The sequence below is a fragment of the Myotis brandtii genome, unplaced genomic scaffold, assembly GCF_000412655.1.
Source record: "Myotis brandtii unplaced genomic scaffold, ASM41265v1 scaffold165, whole genome shotgun sequence".
Classification (NCBI taxonomy): Eukaryota; Metazoa; Chordata; class Mammalia; order Chiroptera; family Vespertilionidae; genus Myotis; species Myotis brandtii.
Genome location: NW_005356042.1, coordinates 55,598 through 74,014, shown reverse-complemented (window position 1 = coordinate 74,014; position 18,417 = coordinate 55,598). Strand labels below are relative to the sequence as shown.

Below are 18,417 nucleotides of genomic sequence, written 5' to 3'. Positions count from 1 at the left end.
GGTTTCTAGAAGATTCTTGAGTAACCTTATAACCGTGGTTTTGAACTCTATATCCAGTAGTTTGCTTTCCTCCATTTCTGTCATTTGTGACCTGTTTCTTTGTCTCCTCATTTTGGCTGCTTTTCTGTGTTGATAGAGTGGCTTTGTGTGCTAGGTGTCCTATAGGGCCCAGTGGTTCAGCCTCACCAGTCACCTGAGGTGGATGCTCTTGGTGCACCCCTTTGTGGGCTGTGTTCACAGTCTTGTTGTAGTTAAGCCTTGATTGCTGTTGGTATCATTGGGAGGAATTGACCTCCAGACCAATTGGCTGTGAGGACCAGTTGTTTCTACAATTAGAGAACTGCTATGCTGGAAACACCCTTATGGGGCAGGACTTGCTTCAGTGGGGCTTTGGTGCTCACTGAGTCTTCCCCCTGAGTGTGTCTCTTATGGATCTGAAGAGTTGTAATCTGGATGGTCCCACTCTGACCACTGGGTACACTGGCTCTTGGATCTCCAAGGAGGTGCAATGTCAGCCACTGCCTGAGGCCACCCAGGAGGAGCTACAGAGAGATCTGCAGATTCCTCCTCTTTGTTTGGGGTTTGGAGGTGCCCAGATGAGGCCCAGCTGTGAAGCAATGCAGGCTGCTGATGAGCCTTAGGCCTCCTTTTGGAGGCTCTGGGGTTCTTTGACCCAGCTGCAGTTTGTTAGGTTTTAGATTGCAAAAGGCCAGGCCATTCGTATGCAAAAGCCTCTGCTCACAGCTTGGGTGGGGTTGTAAATTGGGTGGTGCGCGGTCTCAGGGAATCACAGGGCGGTGCAAACAGCAATGGTTGCCCATCGGGCCTGCCCCGGATAGGCCCCTGGGTCTCTGTGTCCCGCGGCCCCGGGCAGGAACAATGAACGCTGCGAGCAACTCTGAGAGAAAGCCGCCCTCATGTTCCGGCCCGATGCCAGACAGTCCAGTTTCTCCCCGTATGAGTCTGGGTCCCCAGAATCTCTCCCGGAACTGGAGTTCAGAGCAGTCGGGAGCTTGTATCTCCCTCCCAATCAAAAAAGACCACAACGTACCCATTTGCCAGCCTTTTCGCGCGCCTCCGTACTTCTGCTCTTTCGCACCTCTGCACCTCCTACCAGTCTAGATGTGCTTTTCTCTTTCCCTCTAGTTGTCGAACTTCCACTCAGCCAGCCTTCCCATGGTTCTGGATGATATCTGTTTTGTCTTTTAGTTATAGTTTTGATGTGGTTGTGCAAGGCAGCAAGTTCAGGTGTTTACCTATGCCACCATCTTGGTTCCTCCTCCGGTCCAACTTTTGAAGTATCACTTGTTATGAATTCTTTAAATACTTTAATATTTCTAGTCATCATTTTTTCTTTAGATTCTAGGCAGCCAGGTTCCCCTATTAGCTTTCATCTGAATGTCCACACTTTTACTTACACTGCCTCTGTGTAATTGTTCTCTCTTTCATTGATTCTCTGAGTCTTATATCCCCCAATGTGTATAGACTCCTTCCCTTATGCATTGTCTTTTATAGGTTTTGAGTCTTTACATATTGTCTGACATTTAGGTTCCTTTTTATTACTGACCACTTTCTCTTATTCTTTCAGTGGTTAAATGGTTCAGAATTTTATTTTACATCTGTGATCATACTTCATATTGTCTTATCCACTGTGCCGAGCCAGCTCAGCCAAGGGTTCGAAAGCCTGAGTGAGGGTGGCGAAAGAATGAAGAAATGACAAAGAGAATAAGCTGGATCTAGGTGGATCTTCCTGTGCCTGGCTGAGGCCACAGAGAGAGATCCAGAGGCAAGCTGAGCCTTTATTTTATAGCCAGAGGTAAACAAGGTAGTGGTCACCATAGTTATAATGTTCTTGTGAGTTTCACTTGTTTTGGTAGCACTTGCTGCACCTCCCACAGCCCATTAGCTACCTAGGAAGGATGTAGGGAGCATCATAAGGTCAAGCCTCATTATGCTAAGAGGACTGTGCCCTCTAAGCTGGGACTTGTTTGTGGTTTTGCCCACAGGTCAGTCCGAGGCTTAACCCTATAGCGGCGCCCTACAATCCACCTCCCCCATTTTACATCAACAGACTGCTTTCCTCCCTTCCCCTCTCATATACCTCTTTCAGAAGTTGTTGCCTAAGAAATCAGTTCTGTCTTTCTGGAGGGAGGGAGGGAGGGAGGGAGAGAGAGAGAGAGAGAGAAGAGAGAGAGAGAGAGAGAGAGAGAGAATGTGTATATTTTTTAATATAATACATGAAGTTGTAAAACATTTTTGAACATTAAGGTAAATGAAAAAATTCTCTTCTAACCTCTGAGCTTTGATCCTAACACTTTTTCAAAGATGCAGTCACTTTCACGTTTTTATTTATTTAAAAAAATTATTTTAGAGAGAGAGAGAGAGAAACATTGATGTGATAGACATTGATCTTTTTCCTCTTGCCACGGCCCCAACCTTGGATTGAACCTGAAATCTGGGTATGTGCCCTAACCGAGAATCAAACCCACCACCCTTTGATGAACAGGACAATGCTCCAACCAAGCCACGTTGGCCAGCGCAAAGTGCAGTCACTTATAAGAGTTTCACATGTATCTTTCTTGAGGTAGTCTATGAATAATCCAGCATATATTATATATCTGTTCTGCAAATATGAATATACTAGAGCCCCGAATTTCGTGCACTTGGGGGGTCCCTCAGCCCAAGCCTGTGCCCTCTCACAGTCCAGGAGCCCTTGAGGGATGTCCAACTGACTGCATAGGCCCGCTCCCCGCGGGGCCTCTAGTTCATAAATAATGATAATAACATAATGCTAACTTTTATTGAGTGCTTACCGGTGCCAGCCACAGTTCTAAGCACTTTATATGGTAACTCTTTTAAATGATGATTGTTTTGTATTCCATTTTAGAAGAAGCCTGAGAAGATGATGAGCAGATAGAGGGGCAACAAGACTTGGAAATCAAGTTGCATCCATCTTCAATAAAGTACAGACTGAGGAAAAAAACAGTGAATGTAAGAAAATTGGAAAAATACTTCCTCTGATCTCAGACCTTTTATCTTTTAAGGCAACATTCTTTTCAACTCACCAAGAAAAAATTTGAAACACAATTAAGACTTAATCTTGAGGGACATTGTGTAGGAACAAATCATCAATTTTATTGATTTAAAGATTTTGCCACGCTTTCTCCTTATGGTAATAACCCTCTTTAAATGTAAATCAGTGTGGAAATGCCTTCAGTTAAAATAGTTTGAACCCTATCAGGTACCAGAACATTCATACTGGATTCATACCCTATGAAGTAACTGAATGTGGGAAAACTTTCACTTGTGTCACACCTTATGAAATGAATGAAGTCAGGCTGGAGAAAAGCCCTGTGCTTCTAAGGCATATTGAAAAGCCTTTAGCTAGATGACATTTCATTGAGCAGAAAAAAATTCATACTGAAGAGAAACCACTGAATATAACAATTCACTGAGTATTAGAATATTTATACTTTGATAGAAAGCTTTGAACTCAGTAACATAAAGTTTTATCTTAAATCTATCCCTTACTTTACATTTGAAAGGTCATACACAGAGAAGCTCTACTAATGTAAGAAATGTGGAAATACCTTCAGCCAAAAGTAAATCCTCATTCATCAAAAAATTCATACTGGAGAGAGAATTTGTGAATGTTGGAAAGCTTCCTTTCAGATGTCACACCACAGTCAGCAGAGAATTTGTAGTGGGGAAAACCCCTTTGCTTGTAAGGTATGTGGGAAAGTCTTCAGCCACAAATCAAATCTCACTGAGCATGAGCATTTTCATAATAAAGAGAAACCTTTTGAATGTAATGAATGTGGAAAAGCCTTCAGCCAAAAGCAGTATGTCATTAAACATCAGAACACCCATACTGGAGAGAAGCTTTTTGAATGTAATGAATGTGGAAAATCGTTCAGCCAGAAGGAAAACCTTCTTACCCATCAGAAAATTCACACGGGAGAGAAGCCTTTTGAGTGTAAAGATTGTGGGAAAGCTTTCATTCAGAAGTCAAACCTCATCAGACACCAGAGAACTCACACAGGAGAGAAGCCCTTTGTATGTAAGGAGTGTGGCAAAACCTTCAGTGGCAAATCAAACCTTACTGAGCATGAGAAGATTCATATTGGAGAGAAACCCTTTAAATGCAGTGAATGTGGAACAGCTTTTGGCCAAAAGAAGTACCTCATAAAACATCAAAACATTCACACTGGAGAAAAACCCTATGAATGTAATGAATGTGGAAAAGCCTTCTCTCAACGAACATCACTTATTGTACATGTGAGAATTCATTCAGGTGATAAGCCTTATGAATGCAATGTATGTGGGAAAGCTTTCTCTCAAAGTTCATCTCTTACCGTGCATGCGAGAAGCCATACAGGTGAGAAGCCCTATGGATGTAATGAATGTGGGAAAGCTTTCTCTCAATTCTCAACCCTTGCTCTGCATTTGAGAATTCACACAGGTAAGAAACCTTACCAATGTAGTGAATGTGGGAAAGCTTTCAGCCAGAAGTCACACCATATTAGACACCAGAAAATTCATACTCATTAAAAACTCTAAATATCTTGAAAATTGGAAAGCAATTCGATGGAGTTTACACCTATGGCAAGCACATCAGAAGTAATCGTTCTGAAGGAAAGGGTCAGAAATGAGGGAAGCAAAAGCTAAAAACTTATGGGATACCAGAGAATTCATACTGAAGAGAAAGACACAAAAATCCTATGCCCAACAAAAAACCCACAGTAAAAGTAATGCTGAAACTTCAGACACATTTCCACTAAAATTGGGAATGGGAAACATGCTTATCATTACTGTCTATCTGCCTAGATCTGGAGATCTTCACCATTGTAATAAGAACAGTAAGTTGTATGTGTTAGAAAGGCAAATACTTTTATGGTATTGTTTTAGCAGAACAGAAGAGATTTTGGAATACCTATACATTTATTAGAATTTAGAATTGGAGAAGAAAATGGGACTGTTTAAAAAATGATTTGGAGGTGATTTGTTCTCCAAGGAAAAAAGATCATGAACTATGCATAAAGGTAAAATCCATGGGGATTAAAAACAGGAATATGGCCCAGCAGATGTTGCTCAGTGGTTGAGCCTCAACCCATGAACCAAGAGGTCAATGATTCCATTCCCACTCAGGGCACATGCCTGGGTTCCGGGCTCGATCCCCAGTAGGGGGTGTGCAGGAGGCAGTTAATCAATTTTGATGTTTCTCTCCCTCTCTTGAAATCAATAAAAACACATTAAAAAAACAAACAAACAGGAATATTAAAAAACTGTGTAGTGAAATGGTTATGACCCTGGGAGTAGGGAAACATCCCTTATAATGAATTAAAAATATTTAGCTTTTCTACTCTTGAGTTTGTATGCTCAGGAAATATATACCAGGCTATTTACTGTGGTATGATTTGTAGTAGCCATAAGTTGTAAACAAATGCCCATCAGTAATAAAGTAGAAAGTACTTATGATGGGATATTATGTATCTGTAAAATGTAACAAATGAAATCTATATGTGTTACAGAGAACGGTATAAAAAATGTTGAGGAAAATGAAGCCGCAGAATGACAATTCTGATACCATGACATTTTTGTAAATTTGAATTAAAACTTCCCTTATAAAATTCAGTACTATATATTGGTAATAGATACATATATGTATTTATGTATGTATGTTTTTAAAATGTTTTTGAAATGGATTGCAAGGATAGAGACCAAACTCTTGATAGGGGCTGCCTGTGAAGAGTTGAAAAAGGAAGGGGATGAGTGTGGGAGGGGTGGAGTGGGGAATTGGTTAAAGAGGACTTCATTTTTTTATATGTAAACATCTACTTCTCTAAAAAACAGAAGAGACTGCGAGTAAATACATATATAAAAATACTGAGTAGTTCTGGATTGTGGTATATGGATATCTTGTCTTATTTTTTTGTACTTTTCTGTATTTTTCAAGTTTCTCAAAATTAATCATGAGGGTGAGGATGGGATCACTGTACCTATAGAAATCATGTTCCAATGGATTTATTCCCAATCAAATGCTAAACTTTTTATAGAAAATATTTCTAAAATTTTATCAATGATGAGTAGATGGACTTGTTCTCTATGTAGTATGAAATTATCTATTTTATTAAAATTAAGAATGATAGCATAATCCAAATCTGTTTAATTTATTTTTACATGTCAGTGTATACTGTGTGTTTGTCTACTCATTTTACAACATATCATTTGAGCTTAAAAATGTTGATAACTTGTAAAGTTTACACAGCCTTCGTGTAACTTGTCTTTTTAGATAAACTTTCTGGAATGTCAAATTTCCTGTCCTGTAAATTACCATGGGAACAGTGTGTGCATTAAAAATAAGTTTGTGATTGTTTTCTTTTCAAAAGAAAATCATTTAACTGCCCACAACTTCCACAGTTTGAGTTAAATGCTAACACCTGGATCTCAGTTATAACCTGCAGATTTTCATTCCTTCCAGTACTTTGACAAATACACCCTTTTGGGTCCATCAACCCCCCCCTCCCCCCCAGCCCAGCTTTATTGAGATGTAATCAACAAATAAAATAGTAAGATATTTAAAGTGTACAATGTGATGCTTTGATATAAATAGACATTGTGAAGGGAATCCTCCCAGCCCCCATCAAGTTACTGTTTCTTTTAGAGAGGTGTAGAGGATAGGATGTGTATGAGAAAAGTGGTCCAGACCCTGAACAGAATTCTATTGTGTAAACCAATCCTTCCTGAAGATGATTTTTCTTTGGTCCATATTTACAGTATAACTTGATGTAAATATTATTAATTAAAAGTTTTCGTATATAATGGTGACGATCAGCAATACAGCATTTTGAGCTTGATTTCAAAAGCTGCTTTTTAAAAAGCTTTTAAACTTGTTAAATACTACATCATTACTGTGTATTTTTTTTGTTAGCTTTTATGGAGGAATGACCATGAATTATATACTTAGTTACTTAAATGAAACTTAGTCCTTTCTAATATAGAGCCCCTCCACTACCTTTTTAAAAAGGATGTTACATACTAAATCTAAGAAATTGAACCAGATATTTGTGCACCATTTTAAAATTACCTGCATTTATCACCCAAAGAAGGAAAAACAAAGATTTTAGCCAAAAGATAGGTTTTCCTAAACTAATTTTTCGCTCCTTAATCTCTTGTGCTTCGCTTAACTCTGAACTCTGCTCTTGTGTTTGTGTAGCTTTGGAGTCAACAGAATAAATCGTATGGCTAAAGACAAAACCAGGGAATACCTTAATATGTATTTATGGGCCATGGCCTAGGGCCCCCGCCTGGCAAGACTGGTTGTGTTGACCTGTAGAGGAAAGTTGAATCTGAAATTCAGAATCATTTTTATTCAGCATGTCAGGAGGCAGATGAGCTGAACCCTATCTTACTCCATCCTAATTGGTAGAATATAGATATTAGTGACTTGAACATTGGACACCTAAATTGTCATTCAAGGTTTGTAAGATAAACAGTAGTTGGAGGAGTGAACTTTAGGGAGAGTCTGCTTTAGCTCGGTGGAGTTAATTAGCATATGGAGCCAGGGAATTCCTGGCAATTCTATATCAGGAATCTTGTGGAAAATAGGTTGATATGTAAAACGAGAAAATGCTGGTGACCAGACTAAAATATACCAAGGGTTAAATAGGCAAAAGAACTTTTCATAAAATGTTTTGATTAAAGGAATAGTGAGTATAAAACAATGATGTCTATTTTCTGGAGTTAAGAGAGCTAAAATTTTGAGAAACAAATTTGGGAATTATTGGGTTAAAGCGGCAGTTTTCAACCAGTGTTCCACAAGAGGCACACTGATGTGCCACAAGAATTTTTAAAACATGCTATACCTATTTAGGCGCACTGACCTGTTTTCCCTTAAAGATTGTCAAAAGATGACAACAGCCAACAACAATAGCTGTCCAGTATAAATGAATCAAAATTATGCCCTTTTTTTTTTTTTTTTTGGTAAGACAGGGAAATACATTTTTTTGGTGTGCAGCAGAATTTTAGTAATTATGTGTGCCATGAAATGGAAAAGGTTAAAAATTGCTGGATTAAAGCATTCTAAGGTCCTTTTCAGGTGATTGACAGACATTGACTTAAGTGTACAGTGCATGTTAAAATAACTAGGGCAGCCACTAAGAGGAAGGGAGGGACTGGTGGCAGGTAGAGAGAACTTCTGAACTAGAAGAAAAGAATGGAGAAAAAACCTCACAAAGAAAGGCAGGAAAGTGAGTTAACAAAAACAAAACAAGTAGAAACAACGTAAATCTAAGTATATAAGTAATCCTAAAACATGGAAATGGACTCAACTATTCAGTTAAAATCAAAGATTGTGAAATGGGAGTTTTATTTTAAAGTACCTATAGGGTATTTACAAGGGATATATCTAAAAAGATAAGGCCCTAGCCAGTTTGGTTCAGTGGATAGAAGTCGGCCTGCAGACCAAAGGGTCCCAGGTTTGATTCCAGTCAAGGGCACATGCCCAGGTTGTGGGTCGATCCCTAGTGTGAGGCATGCAAAAGGCAGCCAATCAATGATTATCTCTCATCATTGATGTTTCTATCTCCCTCTATGAAATTAAGTAAATAAAAGGATAAGGACTCAAGTGAAAAAATACAGAAGATATACAAGGCAAATAGTATCCAAGAAAAAGCTGTTGTATTTAAATACCAAACAAAATAGTCTTTAAGGCAAATACACTTTTAAAAAGAGTTAAAGTCACTAGAGAATAGTAAAAATTTCAACTCATCAGGAAAAAGTAATGACTCTGGTCTTGTATGTTCCTAAATAATATAACCTGGGAATATTCACAAAGCAAATAAATTGACAAGTTTACCCAATATTTTAAAACTATCTGGAGCAAAGCCAATTCTAAATTCATTTCTATCATTTTTAAATTTCTTATACTTGGATGCCTAAAAATATGGGAGATGGAGTTCTTTGTAAGAGATGAGAACTGACTCCCAAATTTTTTCATGGTCTTGACCTGGCTCTTTCTACAAGGTTCTTTCCTCAACAGTTATGGATAACCATTCAGGCTGGCCTCATAGGGCTATGTGTAAGTTGGAAGGTTTACACCCTTTTAGAGAATGTGTCTCAATTCGGGAGTGCCAAGAAGCATGGATAGAATGGGGTGGGAAAGTTATAGGACACTAGGGGCCCAGGTTTAGAGAATGTGTCTCAATTCGGGAGTGCCAAGAAGCATGGATAGAACGGGGTGGGAAAGTTATAGGACACTAGGGGCCCAGTGCACAAATTCCTGCACCTTGAAAGGAACTGTGGGCCCCGAGGCTGCTGTGGGCACGGGTGGGTCTTGGCCCTTCCTCTGTGCCCACGCCTGGCCCCTCCCACTGTGGCCCCCGGTCCCCTGTCTGCCAGTAGCCCTGCTCCTGCTGCCGCTGCTGCTTCCACACACTGTGCTGGCCCCACTCGCACCCGCTGATGGTGTGGAGTGGTTGGGGCTGGTGCCAGCAGCGGGTGTGAGCGGCAGCTGCTGCCTTGATCTCCCCTCAAGCAGGAGGAGGTGGAGAAGTCCTCAGGGGTGATCGGGGTCGTCAGCTGCCACTTGCACCCGTTGATGGTGTCAAGCGATCGGGACCAGCGCTGGGCGTTGGCAGCGGGTGCAAGTGGCAGCTCTGGCACCGGCAGCAGATATGAGTGGGACCGTTGCCAGCAGCGGGTCTGAGAGGCAGCTGCTGGCCCCGATTGCCCCTCAGGTGCAGAGGGGGGTGTGGAGAAGCCCTCAGGGACAATTGGGGCTGGCATCACTGCCTGCACCCGCTGACGGTGCTGAGCGATCGGGGCTGGCACTGGACGCTGTCAGCAGGTGCAAGCAGGGTTCCAGTGCCGGCAGTGAGTGCGAGTGGGGCCAGTGCTGGCAGCAGGCGTGAGCGCCCAGTGGGACCGCAGCATGTGGGAGTAAAGAATTTTCAGTAACCACCAGAGGCCCGTCCCGATGACTGCAACCAGCACCCCCCCTTGGTCTGGCGCCCCCATTCACCTGCTCCACCATCCTGCTGCGGCCAATGCCAGCCATGTTCCATGCTCTGCTGCCTGCTGCCGACGCCCGCCATGTTCCGCATGTGCCCCCTGGTGGTCAGTGCACATAATAGCGATCTGTTGTTTGGTTGTTTCGCCATTTGGTTTATTTGCATAGTAGGGTTTTATATATATATATAGGTTTTACCCTCAAGTCTTTCTTCCCACTGACCCTACATGTTTTTACAGTGCAATAAAAGTCCTAGGGCAGGGGTGGGCAACCTTTTTGTGAGTGTTTGCCAAAACCAACAAAATCTCTGACTCAAAATTCTTCTGCGTCCCAACCCTAATTTTTTGAGAACATGACGCCCGCCATGTTCCGCATGTGCCCCCTGGTGGTCAGTGCACATAATAGCGATCTGTTGTTTGGTTGTTTCTCCATTTGGTTTATTTGCATAGTAGGGTTTTTTATATATATATATATTTTACCCTCAAGTCTTTCTTCCCACTGACCCTACATGTTTTTACAGTGCAATAAAAGTCCTAGGGCAGGGGTGGGCAACCTTTTTGTGAGTGTTTGCCAAAACCAACAAAATCTCTGACTCAAAATTCTTCTGCATCCCAACCCTAATTTTTTGAGAACATGTTATGCCTACTTGATATCTCTGCACGAGCTACTACTTTCATCCGTCAGGCTACTCCTATTACGAGACTTAACAAAATTCATCACTGAGAACAAAGATTCACAATTGTAAATGGAAGATTATAAGAGAGGGTTTCGCGTGCTAGCAAAAGTTACTCGCGTGCCATGTTTGGCATGCGTGCCAGGGGTTGCCCACCCCTGTCCTAGGGTATGATAGGAAATTTATGAATAGGTAGAATTATGGATGATTTACTATATTTTTCTTTTAAAAAAGTAGAGGTATCCTATATAATAAAAGCCTAATATGCAAATCAACTGAACGGCAGAACGACCAGTCGCTATGACGCGCACTGACCACCAGGGGGCAGGCGCTCTATGTAGGAGCTGCCTCCAGCCTGCAGGCCCCAGGCTAGCCAAGGCGGGTGCCAGCAGCGGTCCCCCGATCGCCCCGCTGGTCACCCCACAGATTGGCTCTGATTGCCTGCCAGGCCTAGGGACCCTACCCGTGCACAAATTTCATGCACCGGGCCTCTAGTTCAGGGGTCCTCAAACTTTTTAAACAGGGGGCCAGTTCACTGTCCCTCAGACCGTTGGAGGGCCCGACTATAGTTTAAAAAAAAACTATGAACAAATTCCTATGCACACTGCACATATCTTATTTTGAAGTAAAAAAAACAAAACGGGAACAAATACAATATTTGTATTTGCATGTGGCCCGCGGGCCATAGTTTGAGGAGCCCTGCTCTAGTTGTTTAATAAAAGTGAACAATAAAATTCTATATTGCATTCCTTGTAAAATTTCTGTTTGACCAACTTGGAGTCTTACTGGAATAATCCATAATTCATTATATTTAAGCTTTCAAATCTGATTACATAAATTAAACTGATATACACTTTCCCTTTAAACTTTAGTTTATAATACACATGATATGTTTTTATTCATTACTATTTTCTACCATTGTGAAAATATATGTGAGAAGAGGGGGACCAGCAAATTGGTTTAAGTTTTCCATGCAGATAATGATAAAGAAAGTAGAGATAGAGAAAATGAAAATACTAGTATTGGATTTCTCAGTGAGTGGGGAGTTTATTTCCTACAGTTAACATGGAAAAATATCACAAAACTTGCCCTAGCTGGTTTGGCTCAGTGGATAGAGCATCAGCCTGCGGACTGAAGGATCCAGGTTCGAGTCCGGTCAAGGGCACATACCCAGGTTGTGGTCTCGATCCCCAGTAGGGGATGTTCAGGAGGCAGCCGATCATTGATTCTCATCGTTTTTTCTATCTCTTCCTCTCCCTTCTGCTCTGAAATCAATAAAAATATATTTAAAAAGGAAAAGAAAAGAAAAATACCACAAAATTTAAGCCATCTAGTATTTTGTTAAGCCCCAAGTTTGGTATTTTGCTCTTCTCTCACAGTTCTGGAGGCTGGTAGTCCAAAACCCAAGGTATGATCAGGGCCATGATCACTCCCAAGGGGCTAGGGAAGAATCCTTCCATGCCTCATACAACTTTTGTAGCTCATTTCTTGGCTTTTGGCTGCATCATCATCCCAATGTCTTCACATGACCCCCTACTCTATGTGTCTCCAAACCTCCCTGTGTATAAGTATACTAGAGGCCCGATACACAGAATTCATGCAAGAGTAGGCCTTTCTTCCCCGGGCTGCTGGGGGAAGCACCCGGGACCTGGGCTTCCCTCACAGAGGGAGGCCCCGCCCACCCACCAGAGCCCCCTGATTGATCACCCCCCTGCCGGTGACCTGGGCCTCCCTCTGCGGGGCAATCATGGGGCGATGGCCGGGCCCCCGGCCAATCGCATCACACCGGCCTTGGCTGGCCTGGTGCCAGTGGGTGTCGTAGCATGGTCCCAGATGGTCGTCCAGATGGTTGTCCGGATGGTCATTCCGCTGTTTGGCCGTTCGGTTAATTTGCATTTTACGTTTTTATTATATAGAATAAACTATTGGGTTTAAGGCCTATCCTAGTCCAGTATGATCACATTTCAACTTCATTACATCTTCCAAGATCCTGTTTCCAAATAAAGTCACATTCACAGGTACCATGGTTAGGGCTTAAACATCATTTTGGAGACAATCCAACCCCCAACCTGGAAATCAGTAAACTTAGCTGAAACAGCTCATTCTGTGAAAATAAGCTTAGATACACAAATCCTTAAAATTACCAGCATAAGTTTGATCAAATCTAGCTGAAATGCAAGTTTCTTTTTTAAAAGCACACACACACAAAACTTAGATCTATGAGTTTTCTCAAAACTATTCCAGAATGAGTTTTGAGCAAGTTACAGTATAGGAAGATAAGCAGTTGAAATATAGGATGGGGTATAAGCATAGACATAGTTCTCACTGAAGGGCTTTTATGTGAGGATGAGGTATAGAAATGTGTAGGCAACAAAAGACATTCAACCTTTTTCTGGAATCCATGGGAAATGAACAACATCAACTCTAGAGGGCTATAGGGGAATAGAAACCCTTAGAAAAAGCATGGCTAAGTTAAGGCAGAAAGTAGAGGTAGAACCTATATTGAGATTTAGCTCATTAGCAGTGTTTGTGCCATTCCCAATGGCACAGATAGTAGTGGAGGGGAAGTATGGGTTAAGATGGTAGACTGCAGTGGCTGTGCCCACAGGACTGATGAGTAGGAGCTGAAGAGGTCTTACAGTTTGTTTGGCTTTTTGGTGTAAGGTCTCTGGATTATTTCAGACACCTTTTTTTTTCTGTTTAAAAAATGTATTTTTATTTTATTTAGAGAGAAAGTGAGAGGGAGAGAGAGAGAAAAACAATGATGAGAGAGAATCATTGATTGGCTGCCTCCTGGGGAGGATCTAGTACACAACCTGGGCATGTGCCCTAATTGGAATCGAACCTTGACCTCCTGGTTTATAGGTCGATTCTCAACCACTGAGTCGCACCAGCCAGGCTCAACTTTTTTTTTTTTTTTTAACCTATAAACAGAACCAGTTTTAATTTTTCTAACTTCATTTAGTTGAAATGGTTGAATGTCTGGTTGCCTGGGTTGCTGAGATAATTGAAGGATTCCAAGCCAATACATAATCCAGGAAGGAAATGGCAAGGAGAAGCCAATTTTTTGAGATGATAGACATTGGGTAAACATGCAATCTTCATATATGTCCCAGGAAAATAAAAGTTAATTTTATTTTGACATACTAAGAATAAATATGGGTCTTTCATATTTTATTCACTTTAAAAAATTTATGTACTAGTACTTTATCAACTAAAAATAGATTGCTTGATGGTTCCAGAACTTGCTTTGCATTTTTTCCACATTAGCAATTTTTCTTATGCTTTTTTTCCTATTTGGTATATCCATCTGCTATATTTCTTAATTATCAGCTATCAAAATGTATTCATCATCAAAAGCAGAGATCACTTGTTACTCTTTTATTGAGCCTTTCCTATACCTGTCTGCCTTTGCCCACTCAGGAATCATAGGTTTCTAAATAGTAACTACCAATAATTGAGTCTCTAATATTTGCTGCACTCGCTGTTCTAAAAGCTTTATCTTGTGTTATGTTCATATCAAGTCTATGAAGTGTAGTCACATTTCTATTTTACAGATTACGAAATAGAATTTACAAAGCTGGTAATTTGCCATGCATTTTCCTTTTACAGATGAGGAAATAGAAATTTACATACCTAGTAATTATTAGTTCTCAAACCATTATTGTAATAGTGCATCTTTAGAGATAAATTGGGAAGCTAAAGACGATTTCAATTGTTTTACTTTATAAGTGAACAAGGCAAGGCCAATTGATTTGAAGTAAAATGAAGCAGTTGTACTTAGGAACTATAATTAGCAGACTGGATATGGCAGAGTACCAAATCAGTCAATCTTAACAGCTTGGTAAGTTATCACTGGACTGGGGAAAATGAAATTAAAATTATGAGAGAAAGGAAAAATATATAAATAGATCTGTGGTAGGCAGTTAGACATGAGCAGAGGTCACCAGGGAGGAAAGCCCTCGGTGCTTAGCAATGGGAACGGCTGGGAAAACAAGGATCTTGCCCCCAGGGTAACCTCTCCTCCCCTAGCATATGATTGATTGGTCATGCGATTTGGATCCCTTGACTTTTCATATCGCTGGTCATGTGGGATAGAGATAATATCTAGGCCTCAGTTGTATTCCAGCTCCAGGTCCAGAGAAGCAGCAAAACTTGACAAGCAACACCGAGGCTGACCTCAGGACCAGCTGCATTGATGACTCCCTGCACTGGCGCTAACCAATCAGTGGAGACCTCCACCCACAATGACCCACCTGGAAAGCTGATGAATATTTTATGGAGATCCTCTCCTGGAACCTCCCCTAGAGGACAGAGGACCCAGCGCCCTCTTCCAGGATCATGCCCAAACCTTTCTCCTCTCCCTCCTCCTTTCTCTCTGTAGGCACGTTACATCCTGAGCCTCTTTCTTCTACCACTCACTTTTACCTCTGTGACTTTCTAAATAAACCGTCTCATAATTTGAGTCTTGACTCTGAATTTTTTTCTAGCCAGAACTCAAGTACCGTGGTTGCTAAGCCAAGGTCCAGTCTGACCCCACTGGTCTAACACCTGGTACTGTTCTTGCTGCTGGCAACTGATCTAGAATGTTCTCTATCGGTATGATAGACATTTAAAGGGGCAAGAAAAGAACAGACTACAGGGTATACATAATAATTTAAAAATAATAGAAGTGTTATCAGCACCAGAAAAGATGTTATCAGACAGCCTTCTGAGTTGAAGGAAGAGGGCTGTCCCCTCCTCGGTTTTTGTCAGTCTCATAAGAAAGACTTCTGCCCTAACCGGTTTGGCTCAGTGGATAGAGCGTCGGCCTGCAGACTGAAAGGTCCCGGGTTCGATTCAGGTCAAGGGCATGTACCTTGGTTTCGGGCACATCCCCAGTAGGAGGTGTGCAGGAGGCAGCTGATCGATGTTTCTCTCTCATCAATGTTTCTAGCTCTCTATCCCTCTCCTTTCCTCTCTGTAAAAAAATCAATAAAATATATATTTTTTAAATAGTATACTTGGCATATGGCACAAGTGGGCCCACCCAGCTAATCTGAGCCCACCACCTAGTGGGGATTCAGGATTTTTATACTTTCCTATCTACAGGCTTCAAGGTTCCTCTGCCATATATCTTAAGCATCAGACTAGATTTCAAGATCCCCCTTTTACTTTTTTGTGGCTTTTCTGAGAACATCTGATAATTTTATCTTGGCAAGTCCTAAGACTGCTGACTTCTTTGTTCAATGGGTGAGATAAAATCCCCTTTTCCCTCCCCTTTCCCTCTCCTTTCCAGTATTCTCTGGTTAGAGAGGAGAGGTATTAACCATCAAGTGTCCTTGGTTGGGGAAGATAAGCTTGCTGCAAGCTTCCAAACTGTTTGGCCTTGTTTAGTTTTCTTGTCACTTGCCCTGGCTTATTGGCCTGTCTCAGAAGAGGGAATTCTGCTTCAGGAAAGCTTGAGTAGATGTAATTTATTCTATCTCCTGCTAAATACAAATAAAAACTCTGATGTTTATAGAAAACAAACATAAGGCTTTTAAAATGGAAAAAAGAAGGCAGACAGGGTTGGGACCATGGGACCTAAGGAATAACATGGTGCTGAGTTGGCTGTTTTTTGGTTTTTATTATTTTTCTTTTGCCTCATGTATCCCAGACTTGGAGCTGAAAAGCTGGCAACCCTGAAATGCCAATTGGTGTAGACAGAAGAAAAAGAAGAAAAGCTGGCCCAGCTGGCGTGGCTCAGTGGTTGAGCTTCGACCTATGAACCAGGAGGTCAGGGTTCGATTCCGGTCAGGCCATATGCCCGGGTTGTGGGTTCGATCCCCAGTGTGGGGGGTGCAGGAGGCAGCCAATCAATGAGTCTCATCATTGATGTTTCTATCTCTCTCTCCCACTCCCTTCCTCTCTGAAATCAATAAGAAAATATATATTTTTAAAAAGAAAGAAGAAAAGTCCAAAATAAAGCCTGCTTCCCCTAACCAAAGAATAAGGAAAGGGACAGCCTAGTAATGCCGAAAATGATTACTGCTCTACTCCAGCCAAATACCACAGAAAAAACTGACCCCACCCATACTAACAAAGGTCTTGTGGGGGGCCTGAATTTTCACATTGGCCAGACTAAAGACTCCTCCCCTTTACAAGAGTGGTGTCAGAAAAGGATGAATAGGGAAATGGGACTATCATCCCCACTGGGTGGTGGTTATGAAACAGTACCCCCTTCTATGGTGTCATTGTAGACCATTTGGGGAACTGAAACTTCTACCCCAGCCCAGCAGTAATGAGGTACCCGCACTGCTTAACCTCATTACTAGGTGGTGTCATGTATGCTTACTGGAGAGTTAGAATTTTCACCACTGCCGAGTGTTAAGGCCACACACAACACTGTAGTGCTAGTAAAACCACCTGGAAAACAGTAATAATACACAGCCTTATCTGTCCTAGACAGTGGATGCCTAATGGGAAACTGGAATTTCCATCCCTGTTTACAATAACAGGTGTCAAGACTGAGTGAGAAGCCTAGACTTTACCCACGTCTGGCAGAAGGTGGTGTTTCTACTGTCTTAGCCACGATAGTGTCAGAAGAAGCCAGCTCAAACAGAAGGTTTAAATAAGATCAAGTCCCAAAACATAATGCTCAAAATGTACACATTTCAATATAAAAAATCACAATACCAAAACCAGAAAAATCTCAACTTGAATAAAAATCAAGTTTTGCTGTGAACCTAAAATTGCTCTAAAAAATAGTCTATTAAAAACGTCAATAGGCCTGGCAAATGTTACTCAGTTGGTTGAGCATTGTCCCATGCCCCAGAAGGTCACTGGTTCAATTCCTGGTTCAGACACATGCCTAGGTTGTGGGCTCAATACCCAGTAGGGGGCATGCAGGAGGCAGCCAATTGATGTTTCTCTCTCATCGATGTTTCTATCTCTCTCTCCTCCCTCTCTTTGAGATCAATAAAAAAATTTTTTTAAAAGTCAATAGATGCCAACAGAGATAACAGAGATGTTAGAATTATGTGACAAAGATTTAAAGCAGCCATCATAAATATGCTTTAATGAGCAATTGCAAAAACATTTGAACAAATAAAAACTAGGAAGTGTTAGCAAGAAATAGAGGCATAAAGAAGAACCAAATGGAAATTATAGAATTGAAAATAATAACTGAAACATTTAAAAAACTCATTGGATGGGCTCAAATAATACACAGCCTAATCTGTCAGTATGCAGTTACAGAGGAACAACTCAGTGAATTTTAAAACATCCAACAAATAATTCAATCTTATAGCAAAGATAAAATAGACTGAAAATAGTGCTTCAGAGACCTGTGAGATTATAAGAAAGACTAGTGTGCCGGTGCACGAATTCGTGCACATTGAAAGGAAATTAATTAGAAGAAATATTTTAATATTGCTATTTGCCCTTTCTCTATAATAGAAGTGTCAACCAAATTCATGATCAACAATGACAGATCGAAACACGTGTGCGATTGGCGCCAGCAAGAGCATTATATGTATAGCGCATGCACAAGTCAACTTAGCCTTTTATATATATAGAATAAACTTGCTTAATTAGACCTGCTTTCTAATTTAGCTAAACTTTTTCTAGCCCAGTGAAGCACCCCAACTTCTCTTTTAGGTGATTGTCAGCAACACAGCAATAAATATTAACACGAAGCAGATTATTATTGTAGATCACGCAGGGAGAACAAAGGGTAAAATATTTAACTGCAGCAGTGTTTGACTATATTCTG

General features: G+C 41.1%; 1 protein-coding gene across 10 annotated transcripts in view; it reads left to right on the top strand.

Moving 5' to 3' along the window:
- Positions 1-15,147, top strand: part of ZNF146 (zinc finger protein 146) — a 41,726-nt gene extending 26,579 nt beyond the window's left edge. For 7 of the 10 annotated variants that reach the window (XM_005862395.2, XM_005862394.2, XM_005862389.2 and 4 more), the window contains one exon: positions 2,888-5,158. In XM_005862395.2, the coding sequence (XP_005862457.1) occupies positions 3,673-4,551 (879 nt within the window). In that variant the 5' untranslated portion in view covers positions 2,888-3,672 and the 3' untranslated portion in view covers positions 4,552-5,158. Of the gene's footprint in view, positions 1-2,887; positions 5,159-14,800 lie in introns of those variants that run through there. The other 3 variants (XR_001361316.1, XR_001361317.1, XM_005862390.2) reach the window with 3 other exon arrangements.
- Positions 15,148-18,417: the final 3,270 nt, after the last annotated feature.